This window comes from Martes martes (genome assembly GCF_963455335.1).
Source record: "Martes martes genome assembly, chromosome: 10".
NCBI lineage: Eukaryota > Metazoa > Chordata > Mammalia > Carnivora > Mustelidae > Martes > Martes martes.
In genome coordinates, this window is record NC_137898.1 from 99,612,224 (window position 1) to 99,630,652 (window position 18,429).

An 18,429-nucleotide genomic window follows, 5' to 3' on the forward strand; every position below is an offset into this window, starting at 1 on the left:
AAGTTGGCAGGACGGAGGTCCCCGCTGTCGTGCTCAGCCGGGACATCAGCTCACCATCACCCAGCTCAGCCAGGCTCCACCAGACCTCAGGAGGGGCAGTGATGACACCATTACCCTCCAATCTTTCTGGCCTTTCCACGTTGGTTCAGAGAAGCTAAGGCTGGAGCTGAGAGGGAGAGTGACCAAAACCCTGGGAGCTGGAACGGCTCTCTCCATTCTTTGCTCTGAGCCTGGCCCCTGCCCGGAATATTCTCTCCCAGATAGCCACGTGGCTCCCTCCTCCGCCCAAGAGGTCTCTGCTCCGGACTTCCCTGGCTCAGAGGCGTCCACACAGACACCTGTGCTCCGGCACCTTGACTCCCCTCCTCCAGCTCTGTCCATTCCCAGGTACCTACAACAGTGCCCAGCATACAGTAGTGCCCCCGAAATAGTCACTAGATAAATGCATGAAAATACTCAGTGACTCCATTTCCTAACATGAAGGGGAAACTCAACAGCACGGCATCCAAGTCCTGAAGCACTATGGGCCTAGCCCGCTTTTCTGGTCTCAACCTTTCCCCTCTCGACCAAGGCCTATTTCCTGGAGAAGCCGCCTTTTTCGGCATTTCCTAAACACTCTATAATGCTGTCCTTCGTTCCTCTCTCCCTCCCCGTTGCTCTGTCTTCGGGAGCCCGTTTTCAGTGTCCCTTCTTCTCTAGGAAGCTTTGCTGACTTTCCTAATGGGATGGGACCCCTCCCTCTTTCAACTCCCAGAGTGGTAGGTGTGCCCCCTCTTTCCTGGATTTGATTGCACTCTGCCCACAGTAGATCAAGAATTCCAGTCTAATGTTCCTGTGCCCCAGGAGTTCATGAAGGTAGGGATGGAAGTCCCCGAGCTCTTTCATTATCTCAAAAAGCCTAAAGAAACAGACGCATTTGCAGACCTTGCGCGTTCCGCAATGATAAGGCTGAGCAGACTAACTAGTGCATCGAGTCTCTGCTTTGGGCTGGAATTATATCAGCGTGGCAATAGTGGTTATCTCCTGCTGATAAGACACTGTGCCAGGCAGGCAAATACGCTTTTGATTCGTTCAGAGGGGAAGAGTGAGGGGGAGAGGAACAAACTAATTGTTGCTTAATATATGTAGTTGGGTTAATTGATAAATCTTTTAAAACATGAGGTCTCTACAGGGGAAGAAGATGACAACCTTGGCCATGAATGCACTTGACCCCTGCTGTCCTCTAAATCATAACCTCTTTGAGGCTAGAGACCACGTCTTATTCATCTTTGTGTCTCTGGAAATGAGCACAGTGCCTGACCCATGGGGAGAAGGCTTTGGTAACTGTTGACGAGAATTGAATCAAATAAAAAAGGCAGATGGTTCCTTACTCTATAGATGGAGAATTCTTTTGACCATCTGGAAATGAAGAAACAGGCCATAAAAATCCACGGAAATTTGGGGATCTACTGGGAGGGGGCATATTTTATACACAGTAGGCACCAAACGAGGTAGGCTGTTGTGAAAGAGTGGGGCCACCGTGTTGGACTGGATCCAGTCCCCTGCTGGGCTCCTCCCCTCCCCCACCCCCATGTCAGAAGGTCCCCTTCCCCGGGGCCAGGCACAGCCACCCTGGCTGTCCGGGTGTCCCTGGAAGAGGCATCCGCAAACTGGGATGTCTCTCCTCTCCATCCCTCTTCTCCAGCTGCTCTGGAACTCATCAAATATCATTTCCATATGAAACAGCAACTTGCGTGTAATTACACTGTCATAAATTGGCCTCGGCGCTGTGATTAGAGCTCCCATCTCGCGTTCCCTGGGAAGCCCGGGCGCGCCGGGAGCTGGAGGAGGCACCCCGGGGAGCTGCAGCTGGGAGGCCCGGGACCACCCCGCTTACCAGGATGGTGGTGACAACCAGGGTGGTGTTGAAGAGGCTGTCGGAGATGTTGGAGGCGTAGAGGCGGCTGTCCATGCTGAGCCCGTCCTCCACGTGCCACTGGCCGATCTGAGAAGACACAGGAGAGAGGGCTGGGAAGGGATGGGGTTAGGAGGCGGCTGCAGAGCAGGGCTGCTGAGGTCGTGTGCGGGCCTCCAGGGTTGGAAGGAGCCGAGAGGCCAGTCCCCTCCCTCGGGCCAGGCCACATGGAAGCCATAGAAGGAGGCAGGGAACTGGAGTATGGACAGGGGCTGGACGAAGGCAGGGTTACTGTTCCATAGGGTTGAGGGGATCTGAGAAGATGGGGGGGCTGGAAAAGGAAGGTTCCGAGACATTCGTTCACACGGAAGGGAACGAAACATGGGGAACCGCATTATCTTAAGTCAGGAATAAGCCACAAAGTTCTTCTGTTTCAGCCTACTGCCCGTAATTCTGATTCCCTACATAAGAACCAGAGCGGTAGAGTGGACAGAACCGGCAGACACTCGTCCCTTCAGTGAATGTTGCTGGAGGGGCTCAGTGGGTGAATGAACCGGAAGAGGGACGACCCGGGTTATCGTCCCGGCTGACTCTCTCACTAGTTGTGAGAACCTAGGCAGGTTACTTAAATCTCTCTGAATCGTGGTTTCCCCATCTGTCCGTGGGGGTGGTAATTTTTGCCCGCCTTCTCCTCAGAGCCAGCCGAGATCCTGGCTGTACCAGCTCGACGCTAGGTTTCTCAGCCCGGCCCCAGGAGCCTGGATGGCCAACGTGTAACCTCCGAACACTGACCGACCCTCTCTGAGCATGCCTGCCCATCTATGAAATGGGAATAATCCCAGAAACGTCACTGGGTCCTTGTGAGAATATATTTGACACTGTTTTCTTTCCTCTTCCCTGCTGCCTTTCCTTCAAGCGGGAAAAACGCCCAACTGACTCAGGTCTCCATTCTAGAATGTCGCCTATACCTAAACTCAACCTCATTGGGTGTTTAGATGGTTTGTTTTCTCAGTGGAACCCCTTCTATAAATACATGTGTGTGTGTATGTGTGTGTGTATGTATGTGATATCAATATATTTCTACTAGCGGGAGCCCCTGGCAAATCCCTTCTGTGGCTCAGGTTGGAGGTGGGCATCCAGGAGACATGGCTGACAGCTGGCTGGAAACCCAGTGAAATGCACACGTCCAGCTCTGCCAGGCACCTCCAGGCACCAGCAGCAGCTTTCCTGGAAAACCCTCCCGAGCTCCGTGGATGGCATGGGGCTCTGTTCACCAGAGCTGGGCTCCACGTTCCTCTTTTGGAAAACAGAACAACAATGAAGACATATCTCACCCCTGGCCCCAACCCCCACTCAGTAGGGTCGGAGAGTGGCGGGTCTGGGGGAGTCAGTAACCCTCTCTCTGCCATCACGGTCGGCAGCTTGAAGAGGGGAGGGCCAAGCGAGGACTGATGGTCTCATACGTGAGCCTTTCACCTGCCAGAGGGGAGATGACCCCAAATTGCCCTCCAAGCCCCTCTGAGGGTGCCACGTGGAGAGGAGCGGGCAGCCTTCAGCACTGCAAGGGCAGATGGGTCCTGGACATACACTCATTCATTTCTCGTTTACAAGCAGAGTCTCATGCTATCCACACGGGAGACCCCATTTGACAGATAAACCAACTGATGGCTGAGATAAGAGTTCTGCTACCTTGTCCTAGGGTCGCCTCCCCCATCAGCCGAGAAGCCCAAGCTTCAGCCCCAGACGCGTCTTCCCAAGCAAGCCTTCACGGCCGTCCTGTCTGGCTCTTCCAATGTCCTACAGCGCATTTTCATTCGCCTGTCTTTTCCACGAGCCTGTGTGGGGCTGGCCGGTGTGTGCTCACGCCCCAGCATCTTGCTTGGGCGCTGGTACTTGGAAGCAGGGAAGCCAACATTTCATATCAGCAGATTGCTGCTGCTGGTGGAGTGTGGGCAGAAGACAAGTGAGCCCCCTCTAGCTCTCTGGAGCCCCTACGGCTTCTGGAAGGGACCGGCCTCATCCGCTTGCTGCTGGAGCCCCCCACCTGCCTCCTTCTGCAGGGGAAGTGGGTGGGGAGGATGATTTTCTAGCACAGAGTGGAAGGGGAGCAGTAGTGACGAAACACCTGTCGTGCTAGATGTGTTCTATCATCTTTGAACTCTCCCCCCAACTTTGTGGGGAGCGCTGACTTTTTGATTTATGAAGAAACCAAGGCTCAGAGACATTCAGCGGCTTGCCTGAGGTTGCCCGCCTGCTGGTGGTGTGTGGGCTTGAACGTGGAGGTCGGACCCCTAAAACAAGACTTTCCTGTCTGCTGCCATCTCCTGGGTGGCAATGCCGACATGGGCTCCATGAAAGCAGGCCTGGCGAACCAGAGAAAGGAACGTCAGCCATCCAGCAAGAACCCTGCACCGCTTTTCTGTCCTGGGTTTTGACACTCCACTGCCAATGTCAAGTGAGATGACTCCTCTCGAAGGCTCATTTCCCTGCCTTGAAAATGGCTAGAATTGGCTCCCAGTGGTCTCTTCGGGTGGGAAGGGCCAGATTTAGACAGAAGGACATAAACAACAATTGGGCTGGATGTCGGCATTTAGATGCATGGGACAAGGACTGAATTTCTCAGAGTCTTATCTGTCACCTAAATGCACACCTCACACCAAGAGGGCCAGCTCCTCCCACCTTCACTTCCCCACCTCTGCTCTTCCTGGAGGACCTGATCTTTACTAACCAGCCCCCAGCCCCAGACTCCTCAATCTTACCCAAGCCATCAGAGAGGTTCCCAAAAAAGCCAGAGATAGAAATTATTTACCCGGAGCCAGATCTGACAGCCTGAGCAATGCACCCCACTCCACCCCACCCCACCTCTGGGGACACAGCAAACAGACTAATTAGCCCCTAAGCTCCAGTCAGGAAATGATTCTCCCACCCACCCTCCCATTAGTCCCCAAGAAATTAATAAACTCATCAGATGCAACAAAGCAGCCTGGCAGCTATTACCTAGAGCAATCTAATTACAGAAAGGCGGTGGGAGGGAAAGGGAGAGACAGAGCCAGGCATCCTGGGGTACAGGCTAATTGTCCCACCCACTGGGCCCCTTCCACGCCACACACATGCCAGGGGTGGGCAGGAGACACAGCTCTCCTCGCTGACAATCTGTGGCTCTGCCTCCAGCCAGATTCCCTCGCTCCACACTGCTGACACCTGTCCCCCAAACTTCCTGCAGGAACAGCTGTTTGGTCATCCTCTTTGTGCTCATACACGCCGGCCTGATTATGTTCAAATGATGTCTTCCCATGGCCCCCCCGCCCTGTACTTTCTGTCTCTCCCACTTGTCCTGCCTCTGCACCATGTCCATGGACTTGGATGACACTGATAGCCTTGACGACACCTTAATGCAGGTAAGAAAAATGCACCCCCCACCCTGGGCTGGTGTGGCCACGCAGGTGCACAGCTGGGCATGCTGGATTCCAGCCTCTCCTCGCCCTTGAGTCTGCACCGTCTGCACCATGAATGCAGTGGCCCCAGAGTGGGGAGACTCGAGTTTAACATGGCTGTTCTGCTGAGGAGCTGTGTGACCTTAGGTAAGTTACTCGATCCCCCTGAACCTCAGTTTCCTCCATCTATAAAATGGGGCAGAAAATAGTGATTATTACCTCACAGACTCCTTAATGAGACTAAAGGACATGTTACGTGTGTGAGCACTAGGCAAGCATTTGTTAATTTAATTTTTAATGCCATGGTCTGAGACAGAAGATGGGATCTCTTCCATGCCCTATCACGGGCTTTACCAACCCAAGTCACCGAGCTGGTAAGTGGAAAAACACAGGATTCAAGACAAGGCCAATGTGCCACTTCCTGAAGATCATAATATTTAAAAAGAATGTGTACCTCTTTTCACAACTGATTCTGATGCTCCTGGGAAAAGCATCTCGTGATCGGAGAGTTTCGTGAAATGTGAACATTTCTGTAAATAAATGATACGGGCTGTGTTTGTGTGTGCCCAGAAAGAATCCTTCATCCAACATTTCTAAAGGATGCAGGATTTATGTTAATTTGTGTCCATATGAATTAATAATAATCTTGCTCCTTAAGCAGTAAAATTTTGGAGACTTTAATTATTTATTTGAAAGCACTATTCCCAAAAATTCTTTCGAACAGAATTACACATTCCACTGTCTTCTTTAATAGAGTGAGAGTCCTGACCTTCATTCAGTGTCATTGTTGCGAAGGCAGTTACTACCCTGTGCTGTGATAAATGCTGGTCTGTGTCACTGAAATGGGGATGGCCACTTGCCTTCATTTCTGTGCTTTGATAAGTTAATTTGTCTACTTCTCAGAGTGTCTTTTCTCCTTGTGAACTGCCGCTCGGTACCGCTGTCAGGATAGCTGTGTTTAACCCCTGGGCAAGCAACCAAGGGAGGGAGCTCGAATGAACTGCTGTAAGGAGAACCCAGATAAGGCAGGATGGGATGTCGGGGCTCCGGGGAATGGATTCTGGGGCATCGATACAGACTACCCGCAGTCCTTTGGAAAGGCCACTGCCAAACAGCTGAAGGAGTGTCCGAGACCTGCATTTAGTCTGTGTGTAACCCCAGATCGGTGTAAGCAAGGTGGTCACTCCCTCGGCAATATGCCATGGGAAATGCTTGTCCGGGGCCATGACCCCAGGGGTCCCCTGCTGCTTCCCGAAAGAGTTGGTAGCGTGTCACGTGGGGCGTGGAGAGCCACATTAACATCTACACTGTGACTGTGAGGCCCAGGGGCCCTGAGCAAGTCAGCAAACCTCCCCAAGTCTCCCCCTTCCCTGGCCTTACTGAGCTCCCTCTGGATGAGGGGACACTCTGGCCCTTTGTTCTGGTTTCCACCCGGCAGCGGGCAGCGGTCTTGACACGATCTCAAATACGATTCCTCTAACCCAGGCTTAACACCCTGCAATTCTTCCCATTTTGGTTTAAGGACAGAGGGCCTTCCCACAACCTACCAGGCCCTGCACGGCGGGCCTCTGCCCACTGCCCAGGCTCATCTCACACTATCTTCTCCAGCTTTGTCTGGGCGCCAGTCCCGCTGACATGTTCAAGTGCAACATGTCCCTTCTTGCCAGGGTCTGTGCGCATGCCATTCCCCCTCCGGAATGTTCTGTGCTGCCTACCCACCCTGACCCCCAGGCCTCATTCTGCCATTCAGGGCTTGCAAAACCACAGACTACAGGCGAAACCTGGCATCCTGGCCTGTTTCAGGAAATAAAGTTTTATTAGCATGCAAGCTACATCCGTTCACTCACTTCCTATCGGTGACTGCGTTCATAGACGAGGGTAGAATTGCGAAGTCTAACTATTTACCATCTGGACCTTCAGAGAAGTTTTCCAAACCCTGATCTAGGTCACAGATGTGAGTCCTTCAGGCTGCAGTTCAAAAGTCACTGCTTCCAAGTGGCCTTTCTTTCCTTTTTCTCCCAAAGTCAAACTTCTCCCCAAACTATCTTCTCTTCTCTTTCCGAACATATGTCTCAGGCTCTAATTATGTGCTCAGCAACGAGATCATGGCTCACTGATTGTCTTTCTTGCTATGCCTCCGAGGGAGAGCCCTCTGCTGTCCCCTCGGGAGGTCAGGTCCTGCCTGGAGCAGCCACATGTGCCCCTCCCCCACAGCCCTCTCCCTCCCTGCCTGGAATCACTCGGGGCTGTCATTTTACCTATTTGTTCTCTCCCAAGTAGGTAAAAAGGGATTCGTTTTTAACGCCCCGGGGGATTTCCTCCCATCCTTGCCTGTATCTGTGGGTATGCGCTCTGTAACATTTAATATCTTACGTACAGTGGAAGGATTGTTCTTTGCACTCAGCGCAGCCGGGTTCTAGCTTCTAGAGAAGCTGACATCACTCCAAGGCCAGGCAGGCCCTTCTGCTCCACAGTCAGAGCTTGCAAATACTCATCGATCACCTCTGCATGCTGGGCACTCCGCCACCGGTCTGCTCACATAAATTTCCCTGATTCTGCATAACAACCCTATTATTTTTCCCACCTGAGAGATGTAGACACTTCCGACAACAGTAATAATGCTTAATATAGGTACTTGATACAAGTTATTATTGAAAGACTCAACGAATTAATGAAAGAATCAAAGGAACTGAGACGCAGAGACGTCAGGCAGCTTGCTGTGGATTCTAGCGAACAGAAGGTTAAACTGGGATTTGCAGCCACGTTCTATTTACCTCTGTACTGTCTTGTCAAGTTGGGGCGGGTGCAGGCTCTCTTGACGTTAGGATCTGGGCCTTTGCACATACCTCTTTGATGACTATGAACGTGTGCTTTGGACAGTACAGCCCTGAAGGGAGTCTCCTACAAGACACCACAAAATCGAGGCCAAGGTGCAGGGAGGTTGCTGGACACAAGGGGATGGAGGGTTGGGGGATGCCCCAGAAGACCCACATCTTCTTTCCTATTCTGCCGTGCATAAGCTGTGTGATCTCGGGCAAGTCACATAACCTCTCTGAATCTTTCTCATCCATAAAATGGAAACAAACGAACCCATTGTCCATAGCACAGCACTGCAGCTGACCGTCAACCAAGATAATGTTAAAATGGCTTTTGATGAGCCAAAAGCAGCCACGGGAATGGAAGGTAATATACTACTGTCTGTCTGGTGGCCACGTAGCTGACCAGAAGCCAGGAGATTTGACATCAAGTTCCATCCTGCCCTTGCCATGTGGCTTGGGAACTCAATTTTACCACCTATGGGGTAATCTGAGACAATCCCAGATGTGACACAAATTTAAAGTCCTATCCCAATGCAAGCTCTTTTTTTGTTTTATTCCAGATCCTTATTCTCTGGGACCATCCAAAGTTAGATAAACCATAACCAAAGACTCATTTTCTTGACCTCAGGTTCAGGGTTCGAAGTTGAAATTCTCAAGAGGAAGGATGCACACAATAGCACATGAGGGTCTCCTCGAGTGCACAGAACTGATTTTGACCTACAGGCAGGACCAACGACAGGCAGATGTGAGACACCATGACTAGACACCCCCGGAATTAACGGAGACCGAGTTACAGTTTCAGAGTCTCTATAGCACAGGGCTGTACCTGGCTGGAAGGTCGGTTCAAAACTGACCTACTAAACTAAACCTCTACCACCAATACCCCAAGCATGAAGGAATTAAACCTTTATAGAATTTAAATCCGGTATCTCCAATCATAAAAGCTTAGTTTGCATGGGAGACTGGGTCACAAGGAAGGACACTGGGGAGGGCCTGAGGGGGTGATCTGGGGAACAAAGGGCATTGCTGATATTGACCAAAGACCTCGTTCTCTAAGCCAAAATATGCTTTTAACACAACATATATGCTTACATGCAGAATGCTGTGAAAATTCAGGATCAAATGATAACCACAGTAAATACCAAAGGCAAGAGATCAGAAACAAGCCCTGAGAAAACTGGGAAGACTTCGCATCAAAGGAATGTCTACCTGTGCTTATTAAGCCACAACTCAGTTGGTCTAAGGCGGTGTTTTGTTCGAGCATGGCTGCTCCCCATTAGCGGTTTCTGAAATCAATTTAGTGGGTCAAGACCTGCATCTTAAAAAGAAATCTAAATCCAGACTAGATCAGAGAGTACTGCCCACGGCAGGGGCTGCCATGTTTCGTAAGCTCTGGTTTCAGTTACATATAGGCAGGTGTCCAAGTGTCCTGGGTTGCAAAACCCATGTGGAAGTCTTGTTCCCAAAGTATGAAAGTGCCTGGCGCAGGGATGTGGACACCTTGCCTGTTCACTGTCATCAGCCCCCAACAGAGCTCCTGTAACAAAGCTGATGCTCAATAAACACATTTTTAGCCACCATAAACTCCAAGTCCTCATCACGTATAACTCAAAGACTAAGAAAATTATACAAGCTAATACTTTTGAATACCTTCCGTGGGCCAGATACTAGATTAAATGCTTTACATTCGTCATCTTATTTAATCTTCCCAATGACACTACTAAGGAGGTACTGCTACCATCCCCATTTTACAGACTTGAAAACTGAGGCTTGGGAAGGGTAGGTTAATGCAGATTCAAACCCAGGCAGGGGCACTGGACTCCACTGTACCCGAGATTCTAATTCTTCCAGGCTATGGATATGTCATTAAACATTTAGTAAACATCTGAATTGTTACTTCTCATCCATTGTTATTTGCTACAAGGTTCCTATCTGAGAGTCCACACTTTTCCCTGTCTTTGATTCTGACTTCCCTACCTAGAAGAAGTTATGTATTTATTTATTTGAGAGAGAGACAGATCATAAGTGGGAGGGTCAGAGGGGGAGGGAGAGAGCAGCATGCATCGCACTTGTAATCATACAATTATTTCAATTATTATTTGTTTCCAGTCTGTCTTCCCCTCTACACGGTACACTCCATGAATGATGAGGCTCTGTCTTGCTCCCTATCACATCCCTAATGCCTAGCAGGGAATCAGTGCTTAGGAAACAGTTGGTGATTGCATTAATAAAATCCCCTATGTAGCTCCAGCTCCCAGGACAATGGCTGGCCTATAACGTGTCATGGGTGCCCAGTAAATATCTGCCTAATTATGTTATGAAATTCCGTCTGGCAAGTCACTTCCTTTTAGCCCTACCTCTCCTATAAAGGAAGGATAGAGTCTAGTCCTATCCAGCTCTAACCTGAATTCCTAAAAATGACAGCTATATTTATGATGTGGTATAGTTTTCCAAAGTGCCTTGGGGGCAAAGGCGGGGAGGGACAGTCCTGAGAGGGACAACACAGAGGCCTTGGAGAGGTGACCAGAAGCTCAGCTGCATGGGCACGAAGGTGGCCACCAAAAAGGGGGTGTGAGGAAGGGCCCTCTCCCTCCTGCCATGAAATAGCTCTCCCTGTGCCCCGTGGCTGATGCCTGGCATCCCTCTAGTAGAGCCTGGTCTTGGAGCTAAGACACTGTGTTTGGTTAACGTGAAAATTAATCGGCGGTATTAACACTTCTCCACTGTGGACACCACTGACAAAGGAATGGCTGGTCTGATGTGAGGGAAGACAGTACTCTGCTACTCAGACCACACCTGAAATCCTGCAAGTTGTTCCAGCCACTGCTCTTTAAGCAAAGCATAGACGAATGAGCGTACTCTAAGGAATTGACCAGGAAGGTGAGGAGACTGAAATCGTACTATATAAGGAAAAAGGAAAGGCAGACAATGGAAAGGATAGAATAGATGTGTGGACCCAGAAAGCAGAAAAAAGGACAAAAGAATTCTGTCCATTGGATAGCAAATCTTTCTAACAATGAGAGCTTTCTACTTTCTATAGGTAGTGAGTTCCCTGACACGGGAGGTATTCAAGCACAGACTCTACTTCATGAGAACACACTTGCAAGAATCCAAACATCTGATTAGAGTACTGGTCTAGAGGACCTTTATTACTCCTTTTGGCCCCAAGATTGTAGGATCTAGCTTCTACTTCTATACCAGGGAAACCACGAGGAAGGCCAGGGCATCAAGGAACAGAGGAGGCCCTCAGACATTATAAGAAAACAAGAAAGTAGGAGTTCAGGGTAGTGAATGCAGAGAGAAAAGACCACCAAAGGACAAGTTCAACAACTCTTAGTGAGCTCATTCCTGGTCTCTCCTGGCTGAATCTCATCATAGTGGATTGTCATTATTTGCAGCAATTACTAAATTAGAGGATGCCAAGCCACTGCTCCTAGGGGAGAAGCAGGGTTCAGTTCCTAGGAGCCTCTGTTGCATTTTCCTCAACCGGTCAACACACAACCTCGTCTTATGTGTGTTTCTGCTTACTGACACTGTACGTCACACATACTGTCGATTCACTCGTACTGAACAATTCACACCTGCACCATGCTTCTGGAACACCTGCATTTTGTCCGGAAGGCACACCATGGCTTTCTGGTGCTTCTGTCTGCTACCTATCACTTCAGCACTCCGCTGGTGGGGGGGCAGGGCGGTCATCTGAAACAGCACCGGCACCAGGAACAAACCCACCAGTGTGAAAGGCGTGGCAGCAAGTAGACCGCAAAAAGGACATGGGTTTACAGTACGAGGACCGAAAGTAGAAGCAGATCCTGCCCATTCTGCCTCAGCCGGGAACGTGCCTATTGCTGCCTCAGTTTCCACTCTTCTCTGTCTGGAGAAGCGCCCCGAGTACTGGTTCTGGGACACAGGTAGATTCTAGGGGGTGGGCAGGTTTGCAAAAATGGAATCCGCCAATAATGAGGAGACAGCTGCACTGTGCGTGTGCTCCAGTGTTTGGCTCGTGCGGAGATGGGCCCAGACCTCCATCCCGAATCCCCGACCTCCGGGATAGCAAGTGGCATTTGGCCTGGCCCTTACCGCTCTGGCTGCCAAGGAGAACAGACCCACAGGGGCTATTTTCAGGGACTCTGGCGACAGATAAATACTGTCCAGGGCAGGAGCGGAGCTCAGCGTGTAGCAGGCAGCTTGGACTGAAAACGCCGCCCTCCAGAGACACGCTCGGGGGACTTCCCAGGCTCTCCCACCAGCTCGCGGCTTCAGAAGGGCAGTCTCCTGACACAGGGCAGCGAGGGGGCCCGGACGACGTTTCCTTTTTGTGTTTCTGCTTCTCTTTTTGGACAGAGGTACTTTGTAAGTTGAATAATTTCCTTTATTTACATCACTCCCTCCCTCTCACTGGTGTGATCAACAATCTCACGGACTCTCTTCCGAGCCTCTCGGGGGGTTGGGTGGGGGGAGGACCAACGTCGGTCCGGCTCACACTGGCACGGGCCAAGTGCACAGGAAAGCCTGGAAACAGGAAAACCCAGCTGCACATCCCTCTCCCGCCTCCCAGAAGCTAGTAGGGATTTCAAATTAGCTGCTGAGGAGAGAATTCATCAGAGCGCTCAGGCATGCCTCAGATTTTTCATCTTCCAAGGAAATTACTGCCAATGAACACGCCACGGTCGGGGCATGGAGAGCTCCTGGCTTCATTTGTTAAACTCGCCAGGTGGAGAAGTGTCTTGGGAAAGCGGTTGTACTAATAACACACAACTTTGAGCTCTGAGCGGCAGATGCCAATTGAACTAATGGTTCTAATGAAGTGTCTGGGCCTGAAGGAGGCTGGCTGCTCCCTGTCTTTCAAGAGTCCGTTGGATGCTAAGCTCACAGGGAAGGCATGATAACTAACGGCCCATCGCTGCCCCCACCGGGATGCGGGGCCGCAGGGAGGTTGTGTGTGGCTGGGCCTCCCAGGACTCTGGATGGGGGAGTTTCTAGTTTGGGGGCATCGGCAGCTCTCGTCGGGGCAGTGCTACATCAGGTAGGCCCTAGAAAGTTCTATCAATTCTCCCAGGAAGGAAGCCGTGACTTCTGGGCTTATCTTCGTCCCACCCAGAGCCAAGTGGTGTGTGTGAAGCTGCCACATGAAGGACCAGACGGAGGACAGAGGCTGGGATGGAGAAGGAGAGAAGTAGGGGAAGGGAAGGCCACGGGGAGCCCTCCTGCAGCAGGGAGGGGCTGAGTGGCAGAACTGAGTTCCCCAAAGCGCGGGCTGGCCTTTGTGGCATTCCCGCAGCGCTCTGGACTCGGAGCAGGGGTGACGCATACACACATGGCTCAGCCCTGCTTTGTCCTTGTTTCCGCCCTGAATCAGGCTACAAGCAAGACTCCAGGAACACTGCATACGAAGACAGAGAAATATACACACAGACCTCTCCAGGAGAGAGAGGACAGGACTCAATTCTGCACAGTACGGCAGAATCCTCCAAGCACATCTACAAGCGGCCTTTCGTTTTGTGCTCACGATCATTTTATAAAGTCCATAAAGCCGGTGTCATTAAGACCATCAGCCCTATTTTACTGGGGGGAGAGGGGACACAGAGGAATAGAATGCTAGGGTCTCTGTGCATGGCTCCCCCTCACCTCCCTGGGCTCCCCCCATAGCCGGCCTGCCTGCCCTCAATTGCCCACACCTCTGGTCGCTGGCGTGCCCACCTCTCAGCAGAGCTGATGACGTGGGCTGCTTCATGAGACCAAATTAGCAGCTCGGCCTCTTCCAGCTCTCCCAGGCATGAGCTGGCTGAAGAGGCGCGGAGAAGAGTCACTCTGCACTGGCAAACTTCCCCAGGCTGGGCTCCGGCAGGATGCGTGATGGGGCATATTACAAGAAATATATTTAAAGTGCAGCGCTTTGCAACCCCGCTCCTCTGCCCAAAAGCAGCCCCCCCGTTTGGAAAATTTAAGTAGCTCTAATTTGTTTGCCGGCTGATGTGTGAATAAGCTTCTGCAGTCGGTGAATTTCCCATCAAAGCTGATAAGCAGGAAGTGCCAGTGCTTTGGGAGAATGAACCAGATGCACGCGGGCCGGGGAGACAGGAGGAGAGAGGGTCCTTCAGGTCACACCCATCCAAAGCCAGCTCATCTGCCTGTCATCTGGGGGGGTGGCCAGGAAAGCCAGATGCCCTCCTGGGAGGAAGGATGGAAGAGAATGTTAATTCCCTTACAGACGGTACTGCCCTGGGGGAAGGGAAAGATGTGCGTGGTGATTCGGGGTGCCTCCCACTTCACAGCTTCAAATTTCAGTTGCCAACACAGAGGCTTGTCAAAGGAACCCTCTCTTTGAACAAACTGGGGAAAGGTAGCTTTTAGAGAGCTCTCACAACAAACGCCTAGGTCCCCAGGGCTCCGGCATCCCTGCTGGATGTGAGCTCCTCAGGGCTGGAGTCGCAGGTCCGGGGTGCTCCCCGCACACTCCCCAGGCCCCGGCGTCCAGCTCTGCACATACCCCAGTCCCTTGTTTGCTGGTGCATTGCTTTCCGCAGGCCTGGGCTGAGCCTCACTCTTGGCAGGGCGAGGCTGGCTTTGCTCTAAAGGATGAGGGTGAGAAAACCCACAGCAGAGGCAGAGTGTCCAAGCCCCACGGCACCGGAGGAGGCTTGAAGGTAAGCAGGGCCCGGTGTGTGATGGCCTCACTGGGGAGCTGCCATTTCACTCTGGGAGCAAACGGGGCCACGAGGGTCTTACGTCCTGGAGTGACACACGCCCATCCGCGTTCTCCGGAGGGAGACCTGGACCCGTTGACCCTTCAGGGCTCCTCCAGCTCTAAGAATCTATGACATTTGAGGAGACATCAGCTATTTCAAACCTCAGACCAATTCCCCTTCTCCCGGCTCCTTAATTAAAAGGAAGACGCAAATGACTTCTGAGTAACCTTCAAAGCAGCCCCCGTCCTCTCCCGGAGAACTGCTTGCCATCCCAGAATTTCCTCATCAAAGGCAAAGTGCTCGCTAGTTCGCTGGCTCATGGGGAATGGCCCGCTGAGCAGCCTCCCCAGCCGACCCACTCTTGTCAGCTCTGTCCCCCAGCCAGTGAGCTGGCACTCGAGGCTGCTGATTTCCAGCAATCAAACCCCCGCTCCGGCGCTCCGAGCCAGGCTCCGCAAAGGCAGCTTCAAAGGATCTGCATATTTATGGTAAACTCCTTCCTCAAATTGAAAATGTATTAGACAGTAGCAATCAGGACACTCTCAGAGCAGCGTTCCCCGCTCCACTCGGGAACCTGCCTGAGCCTTAATGGCTGTTCTCGTTAGCACATGGGACCAGCGCTGTCACAGAGGCTCATGATGGGAGGGGCTGGGCCGAAGGGCACAGATGCCGGGCAGAGCCTCTCCACGGAGGGGAGACCCCCTCTTCACTGCTCCCCCAATGCCACCAGCAGGCAATGGCAGCGCAGACTCTCATGTGACAGGGTCTTTCTAGAGTTTTCTGTTGTTCTATGTTTGTTTGCTTTTGAAGTGGGGAAAAGGGTCTGGAAGTGGGGACAGGAGGGGATCCTACCAACAGTTCTGTTAAGATCGCCATCAAAGCAACAGAATTTGTTTGCTGGTGTCCCCGGCCGCAGAGAGCTATGGCAAGAAATGTAGCTGGCTGCCTTCACACGGCTCGGGGGTGCTGCCAAAGCGAGTTCTACCACCACAAACACTGCCCGATCCCAGACTTCCCCGCATGGGGGGCCGGCGTGCCTGTGTGTGGGGCTTGTCGAGGAAGGCGGCAGGAGAGGAAATTCGAGAGAGGCAGGCTGTCCTCCCAGCAACTGGTGGGACCCGCAGGAACTCAGGAAGTTGGAGCTGGATTCCCTGAACCTTCTAGAGGACATGGGACCCCTGAGTTCTTGGTTGGCGAGGGTGTCTCACAAAAGCCATCTGGCTCATCCCCCTGCCTCGTTAGAACTACACTCAAGTCGTTCCAGAGAACCAGCCCCTTGAAAAGCTGAGTTTATATCAGCTTTGGAAAACGAAACATGGCCATCAGTTCTCAAGGCTTTTTCCTCGCCCACTCTTGGCCGGATCTGCATATCTCTCCATCTCCATGGGAACAGACTTAAGTACACAAGTGGTCTAAGGGAGGGGTGGCTCAGGGATGGTTTCTGTGAAAAGTTCACGTGAGAATAACCTTGCATATTTTGGGGGCAAGGGTGCAAGTAGAACAAGTAATTGACCCCAACGTCCAGAGTTCTGAATGAATCAAAGATTCGAAGGCTAATTCCAGTACGCAAGCTAATGTGGTGAATGGAAATTTAGCGTTTGTGAGCCAGTGCTCTCAGCCCTATCCCATCTCACCCCATCTGGAGTGTGGTCCTCAATTTGGGCTTCATGTTTCAATGGAGACCTAAACAAACCCAAAAGCATCAGAGGTGTGAGGTTTGGGGGCCATATTATATTGGGAACAGCTATGGGCTGCTGTTGGCGGAAGGAAAGATATCAGAGGCTCACTAGGGTAATTGTTGACAACAATTTTTGCCTTTCCCCAAAGATTATGAGCTCTTGAAGGGACCATGACTCATGTATCTTGCATTCCCCGCCCTGGACACAGAGAAGGTACTCCAACAGTGTTATGCAAAATTTCAGGAAGAAGTGAATAAATGAAGAAAAATCAAACTATTTTCAAATATTTGAAGAGTTGGTAAAAAGAACACAAAGTGGGCCATTCCGGCTGCCTCAGAAGGCAGAATTCGGAGGCAGATTTTGACCCTTTGCCTGGAAGATCTGGGAATACGTCCTTTCATAGGTAGTGAACTCCCCAGCCCGGGGAAGGCTCAAGGAGAGGCTGGGTGGCCGCTTCTCTCAGGGACATTATGGAAAACATTCTTGCACTGGGATGGAAGATTAGACTAGAGGCCTCGGAGGTCTCCCCCAACGTGTCCTGGGGCCCAGATGCAGAGTTGAAAGACCATGGACTTTGAAGATAGCCTGGCCTGGACTCAGGCAAGCCTGGAACTTACTAGCTGTGTGGATGTGACACATTACTTTATCTCTCTCTGCCTCAGTTTCTTTGCCTGCAAGATGGAGAGAGTAGACCTTATGTATGGCTGATACAAGAGGAGAAATTTTAAATATCTATGTACACCGCTCTGCATGGGGCATCATGGAGAAGACCTATTATCTCATTATGTCAGCAGAGCCAACGTTCTACCTAGCCACAGGAAAGCAGAAGAGAGTACCATGCAAATCTAGTTTCATTAATCCTTGGGTTTAACAAGGCCAAACGTTGAGGACTTACCACCTTCACAGGGGAAGAAAACAGGTATCCCCATTGTGACGCACAGGGATCCAATAGGAAAAGTGAGATCTGCGTCTTTAGCAAGGGATGTCAGGCCCCCATGCCTCAGCCCTCCTTCTCCCAAAGGCTTAATTAGAGCCTGTTAAGCCCTTTCCGATCCTCAGATGAAAGGTGTGCTCATCCTACTACAGCCCTAAGAAAGTCACTTGGGGGCTGCTCAGAATCTCTAATCTTTAGACTAAGTTAAATGAAGGAAATGAAGGGCCCTCTCATGCTCTGCTTCTTTCTTTGTTCCCCTTGTCTCTTCCAGATCTGATTTATCCCGAATGAAGAAGGGAGATTATACTATTCCAGCGCGATCCAGGACATCTTCTGGGGAACGAAAAGGGAGAATGTGGGCGGAACAAGAAGATGGCCTTGGGGAACCCTGAAGCAATACCCTTGACCTCTAGGCCCATAAATAAGCAACTGGGAGACGGTCCAGCTTCAGAAATACCACTTATGGGACACTCTAGGGAACATTTCCCCCAAAACAGTCTCCAATGGGAGCTCCACAGAATTCCAAGATGGAAAACCCTCTCCAAACAGAATTAAAATAGTAATTCTTTTTTTTTTTTTTAAGATTTTATTTATTTATTTGACAGACAGAGATCACAAGTAGGCAGAGAGGCAGGCAGAGAGAGAGGAGGAAGCAGGCTCCCTGCCGAGCAGAGAGCCCGATGCGGGGCTTGATCCCAGGACCCTGAGATCATGACCTGAGCTGAAGGCAGCGGCTTAACCCACTGAGCCACCCAGGTACCCCAAAATAGTAATTCTTTTAATGGTAAAAAATAAACTTCAATTCTGAAAGACTATTTTTAAAATGGTAATAATCCCTTAATCAGCCACCAGCAGGGAATATGGCATTTGGTTCAGACATTTTACCAATTACAACCCACTGGGTCCCTGTGTGGTGCTTTCTAAATAATCAAAACCAGCTCTTAATAGTCACTCGCCCAGACAGGAAGAGAAAGAACAAA

At 51.1% G+C, this 18,429-nt stretch overlaps 1 protein-coding gene across 1 annotated transcript in view; it reads right to left on the reverse strand.

Moving 5' to 3' along the window:
- Positions 1 to 18,429, reverse strand: part of GRIK4 (glutamate ionotropic receptor kainate type subunit 4) — a 289,498-nt gene that overhangs the window by 78,183 nt on the left and 192,886 nt on the right. Inside the window, exon 10 of the mRNA XM_080817730.1 lies at positions 1,877 to 1,984. Within this exon, the coding sequence (XP_080673856.1) occupies positions 1,877 to 1,984 (108 nt within the window). The remainder of the gene's footprint in view (positions 1 to 1,876; positions 1,985 to 18,429) is intronic.